Raw genomic sequence first — 11,868 nt, 5'->3', positions numbered from 1 at the left:
CCCCCCCCCCCCCCCCCCAGCTGTCTACCACAGTAACCAAAAACAAAGACAGATGTGAGGAAAAGTGTGAGTTACTGGCACAAGCCAAGCAAAAACCTTCGAGGAGTCCATTCGTGTTTCTGATTTGGCTTGGAATGCACTCTGGACAAAAACACGCCAATTGTAGCCAAATCTCAACAAATGTGTCAGCAAGATGGATTTAGCGTTAGTCCGTGATGCTCGTTCAGACAGAGTGTTTCAAGATGCTTTAATGACATTTCACACATCACAATGAATGTTATAGATACCAGAAAGATAGCAAGCAAATCGTAATTGCATAATATCTGCTCAGTGTCAGCGAAATGAACCTGTGGCCTCCAACTCTGACCCTGTCTGATCTGACTTTGTTGTCAGAAGAGCTCCTTCAGGATGAGGGGCCCAAGAAACACTCCACTAGAAAAAGAACACCACCTCTACTGGGTACTGAAAAACACCTCTTTCCACTCCAGGGGTAGAAGAACATCTCCTTCAGAGAGCTAGATGAATTTCAGGCTGCTGTGCTCGAGTTCCATCTAGAGTTTGACTGGCTTGGCCCAGCAGGAAAGCAATAGTGGTAGATCCAGCCAAGCAGCAGTGGCAGCCTGTTTTACATCTTTCCGCCCCTACGTGTGGCTGCCAAAATATCCTAATGACTCCCGTCATAATGATCACGCTAAAGCGAATGTTTACCTGTGGGGTGCGGTTAGCATTGCAGGTTAGTGATTACTGGTTTGACAAGTGGATATATAGTAAGACTTGTGCTCATTGTTTATGAGTTTCTGAATTGTGAAGGAATTGTGGCAGCTGTGAAGGAGTGATTTATATACAAGTGTTGTGTACTACAGTATGTTAAGAGAGCAGTAACTGGTTAATGTTTTTATGTACTGATAAAAGTGTACTACTTACAGTACTACTTACCATTAGACAATATTTATTTTATATGTAGACAGGTTTTACAGCAATTTGAATCTCAGTGTCCTCTTTAGAGGTACATAAGTCTCCCCAAAGATGCATTTATCCAATATCTTCACTGCCGTACAATCACAAAACTGTCAAAGTAAAAGAGTGGTACATTCAATGACAATGCGTTAATCAGCATATTAAAATATTTTCTGTCTCTGTTTACAAGTCGCACACATGGAAAAGTTATCTAAGAAACATAGACCCATTATATATACATATATATACGTATATATATATATATATATATATATAAAACTGTGGACTAAAGATGGACTTTAACCAAACGTTGTCCATTATTGTAATGGTTTAAATAATTGCACATGTCTGAGAAAGAACCTTACTGAGAAAATCACTCTTGACTTTTCCATCTTTCTCTTAAATTCTTAAAGGGGTCATATGATGCGATTTCAATTTTTCCTTTCTCTTTGGAGTGTTGCAAGCTCTTGGTGCATAAAGAAGATCTGTAAAGTTGCAAAGACTAAAGTCTCAAATCCAAAGAGATATTCTTTATAAAAGTTAAGAGTCAGCCACGCCTACCTAAAATGGCATACCTACATACCTACCTCACTATGTGGGAAGTTTTGCATAACACCGCCCAAATGTTCACGCAAAGAAAGAAGGTGTAACTTTTATTCTCGCTGTAGTATTGTTGTTGCCGCCGCCATGTCACTGTGTGATTCGTTGTGAAAGCGAAGCTACTTTGTTTGGTCTTCCAAAAGAGGACGATATCTGCTTCGTCATGCCTGGAGCTGATCCGTGCTGGTCGCTGAGGAAATACATCAACTTCGTGCTGTGGAAACTACTTTGTTTGGTCTTCCAAAAATGAACACGACTAGAAATCAGTGGTTAAGTTATATTTACAACACTGTTCCAGAACACTTCAACCCAAATATTCAGATGTGTGCAGTGCATTTTATGGAGGACCGTTTCCTGATCCTGGGAGAGTAGACAACAATGCCGACTGTTCTGACTCACAGACTGTAAGTACGTTTTTTATATTTAAAGAGTTTTTATATTTTATATATTTAAAGCAAGTTTTTTGGGCAGTTTAGAGTAGGGCTTGTTGTTTGTCATTTCTCAGATCACAAATGCAGACATGGTTTTATGTTTACGCGGTGCGATGCAACACAACGTGTAAAAAGACAGTATAAGCCATTATAATCCATAACTATGTCCCCACTGGATGCAACGAATGCCTCGTTTATAATGGGTTTCATGTTTTTGAATCATCGCTCCGTCCTGACAGGGCATCATCACAATATGGTAAAGGGCGTAACATTTCCGTCACACGCTTGAAATATTCAGCCAATCACAGCGCACGCCGCTTTTCAGACCGATGAGCTTTGTAAAAATCGACTAGTTTCAGAAAGGCGGGGCATAGAGGAGAAACCTTTGAACCTTAAACCGCATAAACACATTTCATTACACCAAATACACAAAATAATGTTCTTTTTAACAGCATCATATGACCCCTTTAACACAGTTTTGACAAGAAGCATTGTAATCAGTTCCATATATATCATTTTTAGACTGCAATTAATCATGACCACTCAATGCCAGTCAGCATACAGAAACTCTTCTATATGACGACATGAACACAGTCTGGACCCCTAAAATGATCTGTGAATTCACCAGCACACTGACTGCCTCACAAGAACAAAGTGCTCCCAAATAGCAAGAAGATGACGGGACATGACGGCAACAGAGTGACACACACAGGATATGAACGAGTCGCCATGACCTTTAGAGTCACTGTGGGCTGTCAACTGGCACAATAGCCGAGATGTTGAGAAACACCATGTTGTAAATTTGTCAGTTCTAGTCACGATAGAACACAGGAAAACTGCAGATGTACACACACAGGATGGCTAAAAATCAATAAGACACGGATAAACAATCCAGAAACATTTCGCAAAGAAAAGTGTTTTCCATGTGGTAGTGTGGCCAGATGGATGAGGATGAGATGTTTATTCACTCGGCACTAATATTTTGTTTGGCAAGGTCACATGAGTATGTACTTAAAATCATTAACAGAGTTGCCAGTCTGCTACAGCTGTAACCAGGTGTAATATCCAAAGGAAAAGTTAATGGACAATACCTAGCATATCCTAAAAGAAAACTTGATTTCTAAGGGGATTTTGCAGTTTTGTTTTAATTAAATATCAAATTCGTCATTGATGTTTCTCTAAAACTTTTGAAATAGCCAAGTCAGTTGTTGAGATGCACTAACGATAAATGCAAGAGTCTTTGGAAAAGTCAACCTGGTCTTATAAAAATACGTACCTCTGGGAATTGTTCTGCAGCACTGTTTTTACGTACCTTACTGCACGTTTTGCCGCCGTTTCAAAGAGGAATGTCTACTGAGTGGCGCTAAAACACGGGTTCAATACGTGAACCCTGAAAAGTTTTTATTACATTGATATAGGTACATATTGCTGTGTTTTTATTGCGTTGCTTCAGGAACGTATTGCGGCAGTTCAGAATTCAAATATCCGGGGACTGTCGCTAAAAGTTAATGCTCTTAGTTAAAACTCTTAAAAGTTACACCAGAACCAACCCTGAACCTACCCGATAGTGTTAACAAATGCAAAACTGATATAAAAATACATTTGTTAATGCAACCATGTCATTTGAACTTCCTTATATGCAGATTTGAACTGTTTTGTCGAACCGTAGTTACACAGGATTCAAACCGGAGCTCCTTACTTCTCAAGTACATCTCCGTACTCCGTGAGCTACCGAACAAACCTTTCAGCTATGAAAACCCATAGATATGAAGCTGGATATGTGTGATGCTAACTTTCAAAAGCATTGGTTTTCAAATTTCCCAGCATATTAATATTGTTTTGAAGTCATAACATGATATTATTCAAGTAATTGTGTGAAAATTATGCTTTATGAATCGAAACTCTGTAAATTTGTGTGAAAAGTAATAAAAGGTGTCGGAGTTTTACTGCCTCTAGTGTTAATTTCTTTTGGAAACTGCAGTGATATGTACTTATTGGTACGTATTTTGTGTCTCGCTAAAAAGTGCCCCCAGGTACGTTTATGCCATGAGACCTGGTAGGGAAAAGTAGTAGTACATCTTTCCTCAACACGACACGTGATTTGAGGTATCGTTCATGCCTGTAGCACAAATGGTGCGGGACAAGTAAAGCATTTAACAAATTAAATCATTTTTTGTTTAATACCTAAGCAATAGTAATAGTGAAGTTTCCCTTGTCAAGCACTATTAATATAATTAATGTGGATTACACTGCTGACAGGACTTGGTCTTGGAAGAATTTGATATGAAATTAATTGAATAAAATTGAATCCACTGACATTTTCTTGTAGATTGGTACCTTATTTTCTGGAAAATGACTATAAGTCACATCAGGTCAAAACTGCATTGTTGAGAGAAAAGAAAGAAAAAAAACACAGATAAGTAGCATTAGTGTACAAGTTACATTTTATTATTACATTCAGAAATAATGTAAAATATAGGTAAATAAAATGTTTACAAACAGACTATAAACATGCATTTTATTTTCCTCAACTCCATAGCAAATCCTTTTACTTTAACGGTATTCAGAACAGGAATGAAAAATATAAGTATAAAACAAACATAAATTATAGAGGCATTCATTATGAATTACATGCAGTATAAACACCAAGCCAAAACAAATTTATTCAAAGCGAAACTACACTTTATTTTGATGCTCCCCTATAGACATTTTGTTGACTAAAAGTAACTTTGCAACTACATGTCAACTACCAGTCATTAAAGTATTAGTAGAGTATTAGTAGACTGTTAGGCTAGGGTTAAGGTTATAGACTAAGCTGACATATAGTTGCAAAGTTACTTATAGTCAATAGACTACAGATATCAAGTGTTAACAAATATTAAGCAGATGCTCTACTAATAATTTAGTGACTAGTAGTTGACATGTAGTTGCAAAGGTACTTATAGTCAACAGAATGTCTAAAGAGGACCATCAAAATAAAGTGTTTCCCAAAAATTTCCTAAAGGGGGCAGTCATCGACTTGTAACCCAAAGGTCGCAGGTTCGAGTCTCGGTACCGGGTTTGAGTCAAATATAGCCAGCTAATTCGGCAGGAATCCAAATGTGTGCACTTTGTGCATGTTTCGCATGCTTGACGATATTTGCATTATATAAGTAACTTGGGAACATACAGTAAGATGATAAAAAAAAATTGAATTCGATTTTTTCTGAAAATACGGAAACTAGGGCTGAGACAATAAATCGATGCAGAATCGATTCGTGGATCGATTCTTAGATTTTCAGAATGCATTGCGATTCCTCTGGAATCGATTCTGAGCTTAGATGTTAACAGCAGATGGCGTTCTAATCTAGTTTTTATCCGCACACTCAAATGCTCATGAAGAAGAGTGCTAAAGAGTGCTTGTGCGTTCGGTTGAGTCATGTAATTCCACCTCAGCTCAGAATGCGTTTATGACGCGAGATTAATGTAAACACAGTCCACTGTGAACACCTTTGTAATTCGCTTCAACCTTTTCGAATTGTATGAATGATTATTTTAGGCTCAAGTGTGTGTAAGGATTTGGAAACAAGCAGAGTACATCTTTTTCTAAAGCATGCAGTGCCATCTGCCATTCAAAACTAAGCTCAGAATCGATTCAAGAAAGAATCACGATGCATTCGGAAAATCTCAGAATCGATGATATTCAATATTTTCCCAGCCCTAATGGAAACTTGACAAATTTAGGCATAGTTTTTCATATTGTTGTTGTGATCTACTTAAACGCAAAGGGAGACACAAATGTATTTACTAAGGTTATTTTATTTGGAAACTAACCTGAGAAGCAGTACAGACTTCAGCAATAGTCTCCATTTACTCTACGAGACATCTATGAGAAACAATACTAACAGGCCGCAATATCTTAGAAAATAATTCAACTATAATTCAACATAAATGTAGGGGTAGGATAGTAGGACACACACAGTAGGTTGGTGTGTACAGTACCATGCGTGTGGTTAGCATTAGTAAGAGGTTTAACCACGGGGCTCAACACAGGTCAGCTGCTCAGCGATGGTGACTGTGTGACTGGCACAGCATGGGTGCACCACAGAGCTCCACATGACTCTATCTATCGACCTCACACCATGGCACTGAGAACCCCAGCACCCAGTGACAGGTACGAGAGCTGCTCCACTCTCTCATTTGGGTTTCCACTAAAAGCCTTTTCTAAAAGCATGCAAACATAGATCTTAATGATGTGTTTGTCCTTACCATAAAAGCATAAAAAGGGACTTGAGAGGATGGGAATCCTAACATGCTTTGACTGCAGGGATCAGTAACGTAGCATTTATGGTTCTTATTGTAAGCTGTGTGACAATATAATGACATGGCATCTATGACACTGATTCTATGGGCACACTGATACATTGATCATCTTCATTCCAAATAGAAGACCAAAATGTCTTTTACGGAACCAATTAATCTTAAATTGACAGCTATATTAGTTACAGTTATTTATATTTGCTGCTGACAGAAATTATATAGCTTTTTCTACATATTAGAGACTCTCGTAAAGCCTAAGTGTACCTTATACTACAGCTACAAGTACTAAAGCTGGTGCCTTGAGGAACCAAAGACCAAAATGCCTTTTACAGAACCAATTAATCTTAAAATTCAAGCTATATTAGTTGGTTATTTATATTTGCTGCTGACAGAAATGATATAGCTTTTTCTGCATATTAGAGACACTCGTGAAATCTAAGTGTACAAGTGCTACTACTGATGCCTAGAGGAACCAGTTGAAGTGCCTGAATTTGTGGTTACCATAGCCAAAAGCATCTATTATATATTTATTCAAATCATAAATTTGCTACCAAATAATTTAGCAGTTTATTGTTCCCAAGTTCAGTCTTAAAGTCTGAAGTCTGAAGACTGATTCATGCGCATAACCTACCCTCGCCAAAACCATCTATTGAGACTCTGTGGTTTTTGTTTGTTTGTTCACGTTACACAGGCAGCGCAGCGGTAACAGTCAAAATGAAAAGAAAAGAAAAGCAGCTTTAATTAAAAACTCCTAGTTTGAAGCAATGAAACGGAAAAGGCATGAACTCAAGGTACATTCTTGGTTTGTCTTGCCTACTGTTTTGACATCAACACCCAGTCCATGTAATAAATGTGCATGTATGGTTCATAGCTCAGGGTTTTTACAGTCATCTTATGGTTTTTCAGTCATCTAATCTTGGCTGTAGTCACTGATCATTTTGGCCCAGAGTCCATCCAAAGCCCTTTGTGGTGGAAAACAGCCTGTGGTGAGAGACGGAAAACACATGACATGGTAGTGCCACTAATTAACGTAATTTCATCAATCCTTGACCACCAAAAGCTATTCAGATTCCATATTGGCTTTCCGGTTTTGCCTGGCTATTTGCTCCTGTCTGATGATGCCCATCACTGCATTCCCAACAACAGCCTACATATCTACAAAACACACCACTGACTGGGTTAGGCAGGAGCGGACCCGCCCTCTCTTAAAAAATCAAGGCAGACCTCCAAACTGTGGTCGGAGCCGTACTACCAGAATATTGAGCCATTTGGATGCAAGTGTGCCAAACACATTTAAAGACATTCCCCAGAGCAATAATACCATATAATCAAGGCAGGGTTGGGATGACTCCTGCGGGAGAAGCCATTCTCACAGCTTGTCGAGAAAGCCATTGAGGAAAAACAAACCGGTAGAAATATAGAGACATGGATTTATGTTTTTCAAGTGGTTACTTGAAATGTCATGAAAGACAAAGAAATGTTCATAATCTTAAATGTTCATAATCTTAAGTGTGTTTATAGTAGAAACATTACACTACACTCTTAAAAATAAAGGTGCCATAGAAGAACCTTTTTGTCTAAATGGTTCCATAAAGAACCTTTAACATCTGAAGAACCTTTCTGTTTCACAAAAGGTTCTTTGTGGTGAAAGAAGGTTCTTCAGATTACAAAAAGGTAAGAAAGAGATGGTTCTTTAAAGAACCTTTGACTGAATGGTTCTTTGTGGAACCAAAAATGGTTCTTCTATGGCATCGCTTGAAGAACCTTTTGAAGCACCTTTATTTTTAAGAGTGTATGTTAAGCTGTCCAGCAATGATACACACTTCGGTGGAGTTTTACCTTTAGAAAAGTGAAACACATTTTAAGTGAAACACATTTTAAGTTTTATGTAAAGAAAACATGCATATGATTCAATAAAATGTCTATGGGTGTGTATAGGAAGTGGTCGCATGTGAGGATCTTCAGTTGCAGTCACTGCTATTCTCTGGCACTGAAAGGTGATCCACCGCAGCTCAGGCAGCCGGTCTCATCAACATTCCCAAGCCCAAGTCTAGTCGGGAGATTTAATCTGAAGTTTTATGCAGCAAACTGGGGCTTTCCTGAGAGTCGCGGCCAAAAAATGCCATCGCCAACAGATCAAACTGACCACAACTACCTTTGAATAAAACTGCTGCTCTGTTGACCTTCTCCCTGTATCCTGGTCACACAGCTCTCTGCGCTTATATCTGTTTTTGCCACTCATTTCCCACTGTGCTAAGGTTTCATAAAGAAGCAGATGATGATTGAAGAGCAGGACGCTTTTACAGAAGGGACTCCACCCCCTGGTGGAAACATCAGGCACTGTAAGTACTGCTGCACCTAATGATGGACAGGTTGTGACAAAACATGACTCGTTATTTAGTACAACTAAATCAGAATAAATGACAGATGAATTACAGAGTCTGAGGGATAGAAGCACAGTACTTCCTATAGAAATACTGTGGAAGCCTTGGGCCTGTTCTGACTGGGTTCTAGGGGACAGAACTACACCCGAACCAAAACTGGTTGAGCCTTTATCACAGGGTTATAATAATGCACATACGCATGCATGTTGTTGCAGTCAACGTCTTCAACACAGGATTTTGAAACATGTGAGTAACAGCTGATGTTAAAGAAGTTGCTAAAGGAAAGTGTCTGACACTTTACCCTTATGAACTGATAAAGGTTTTCAATTGAATAGTTCCTTGTCAAGTGCATTTCACCAGTCTTCCTTGTAAATAACAAGACATCCATCATAACTTATTGTTGAGTTTTGGGATTTTCAAACATAAGCACATCGTACTTTACATCTCTAGAATTATAATTTAGGTGGCAATCTCACATAGAAGTCTTAAATATTTACCCTCATTTCAATTCAGGCTTACTTTTAGGACAGCAGTCCCCCCAGTGACCCCAGGCTGGCTTCCTCAGGAGATCTGCATAAACTTGTCAAAGCCAGGTACAAAAGAATCTCATTCCATGGATATTCAGGGCTTATTTTCCCCATGTCTTCCCAGCATGTAACCTCTTCCCCTTTCGTCCCTCAGGCTGTTTGAGGTGAGCTCTACACCTAAACAAAAAGTGTGCAGCCTCCATATTGCTGTATTGTTCTACCACCATTTTGTCCCCAACCAACCGAACCTGGTCTCCCTGAGACTGCTGTTGAGCACCTGCCGCTACAGACTGGAGGGGACGGGTGGTAAAAACTAAGGCTTTGCATTCTTGTGGCCAGGATGACAATTTCAGCAGCGGCTCAGCTAGGCAAGGAATCCCACCCAACCCTCAGAGACACAGACTGAGGTCTAACAGAGACTGTGTTTAGGTTTCACATACGCTCCACCGCACTGGGGAAATTGGGTATGCAACATTGACCCTCTATTTAAGTAAATCAGTGGCCAGAAGATGCATTCGCCTCATGGAAGGTATTTATTTGCACGTTAGTGGAAGCAAGTGTGACAACATGTCAGAAGGTAATAGTTTCATGCTGTTGCTTGCACAAGGTTGAAATGACTTGTTTGATTTGTGATTGTGTCCTTGTCTTGAAAAGTAGCCCCTTGACTGTAGAGTTCAACAAAAAGTCTTACCCATATCAGCGTTCAAAATTAACACTCATTGTGTGAGATAAGAAAGAACACCCATAATGCCACAGTGAAATATATCACTAATGAGTTCCATATAGTTTGTTTTCATGACCCGGTAACATGGAAGTACAAGCGGTTTCCGTCAAAGTAGACAAAGTGCTGAAACTGGCAAAGTTTGAGTACTTCTAAACAATGGCTAGTTAGCCTCACATACGCATGACAAATTGAATGTTAAAAATATCCAGACATTTATTAGACATAGCCACTTGACACTGCATATCTGCTCATTATCACACATTGTAGTTTATCGTTTTCCATTAAATGTGCCAAAAAAACAAGGGGAAAATATTCTTAAGAGGCTAACTCCAATTGATAACAATCTTTCAGATCAAATAATGGAGACTATAAATCTTTATATGAAGTACTGTCCCACCCATGCTAACACAGGCCAGCATTTATTAAATTTATTGACTTCCTAAGAGGGGGTAGAATAGGCTTAGACCCAGTCTACAACCTCTGCAGCCCAACAAACCGGTTTACTGCTTCATAATGTTCAATGGGGCCTGAGGGAGCCACTCCCACCCTGGCCCTTGATTTGCCCTAACAATATCCTCTCCTTAGCACACCTTTTTACATAGAATCTTCCATCACTGTAGAGCCAAGAGAAATAATGAAACAGTGGCATGAACTTCTGAACAGTTGTTGAAGGTGAAACTTTTCTATCTTGTACATCACTACAAACTCTGGGATAGAACTCTGTAACCCACACCTGTCCGTGGATTACTTTCGGATTGCATGTAGTCATTTAGATCAGAATTGTCATTATAACACTTCTGTGTCTGTATGTAAAAGACTTTCATACCAGTCAACCTATCTACTTTTACCCTCCAAACTTGGTTTCAAACTTGTTGATACAAATGACAATGATTTAAAGACGAGTTAAACACATGTTTCTCGAAACATGAAGGCGCGTAATGGAAGAAAATATCAATAAGCAGCACGCGTCATAGAGGAACATATTCCAAAGGCGTTCCCGCGGTATCACAATTACCTCAATTAAAATTATGCTAGGGGAATGTTTATAGGGGAAACTGGGGAAACTGTAAATTCAACACACATTCTTGAACTTGCGCTTATTAAACTCCTGTGAGCAAGCAATGGGGGTGCCAAAATGAGTGTTTATGCTGGATGAAGAAATATTATCTGCGATCTGAACAGACGTTTTGGCCACCAGGTTAGAGATCTTAGGAGCTTTTATTGTTAACAGCTGTTGAAAACTGCTCGTGTCTGTTTTCTTTCTTCTACGAGCAAGGCAAACCTGACCGGCTACCTGCCATTCAAAACACGCAATTGAATGAATGTCCCGATATGCACTGTTTAATGAACTGGTAAATAAGGGCATATTTACTGAACTTGCAAACAAGTTATTAACCAGAGACTTCGTGCAAACATGTTGCTATAATGAGAACATCAGTCACACTGAATCGCAACTCCACAGGTTGTTATGGAAAGCGAAGTTTACATAACGTTTCCTAGATCGTGTTGTCTATTTTATGATCTTTGATTCTTAATTTCATATCTATCTTTAGTCTATGCATTACAAACTTGAAGCTTAAAAAGCATTTAAAGAGTGAGGAAGAGTTCCTCTGCCTACCCGAAGTAAGCTGTGCTCGGTCCAGGCAAGCTGATTAGATGCACTATAATGGTAAATGATAACCATCCCAGGAGAAGGTGTCCATCCAGCATTTTGTAGCGGCTCTGGGGCAGCTCATTTCGTTCGTCCTGAGTTGCTGTGTAAAATCCCTGCTTGTGAGAACCGCACTTCTTATACACTCTGAGGATTTCTGCGCCCCTCCCATTCCCTTAGTTTAGAAAAGAACAGAAGAGAGAGAGAGAGAGAGAGAGAGAGAGAGAGAGAGTCGGGGGGAGTCTGGCTTAATTATTTACGTTTGCTGAAATAGGAAGGCTAATAGATTGTGTCT

At 39.2% G+C, this 11,868-nt stretch overlaps 1 protein-coding gene across 1 annotated transcript in view; it reads right to left on the bottom strand.

Moving 5' to 3' along the window:
* The window catches only part of LOC107558013 (protein Wnt-9a-like), a 37,486-nt gene extending 25,821 nt beyond the window's left edge, over positions 1 to 11,665 (bottom strand). The window contains exon 1 of the mRNA XM_016241613.1: positions 11,541 to 11,665. Within this exon, the coding sequence (XP_016097099.1) occupies positions 11,541 to 11,632 (92 nt within the window). The 5' untranslated portion in view covers positions 11,633 to 11,665. The remainder of the gene's footprint in view (positions 1 to 11,540) is intronic.
* Between the last annotated feature and the right edge of the window lie 203 nt (positions 11,666 to 11,868).

The sequence above is a fragment of the Sinocyclocheilus grahami genome, unplaced genomic scaffold (assembly GCF_001515645.1).
Source record: "Sinocyclocheilus grahami isolate Dianchi unplaced genomic scaffold, SAMN03320097.WGS_v1.1 scaffold628.1, whole genome shotgun sequence".
Classification (NCBI taxonomy): domain Eukaryota; kingdom Metazoa; phylum Chordata; class Actinopteri; order Cypriniformes; family Cyprinidae; genus Sinocyclocheilus; species Sinocyclocheilus grahami.
The sequence above is the reverse complement of the archived record's forward strand: the minus strand, read 5'-3'. Positions and strand labels throughout refer to the sequence as shown.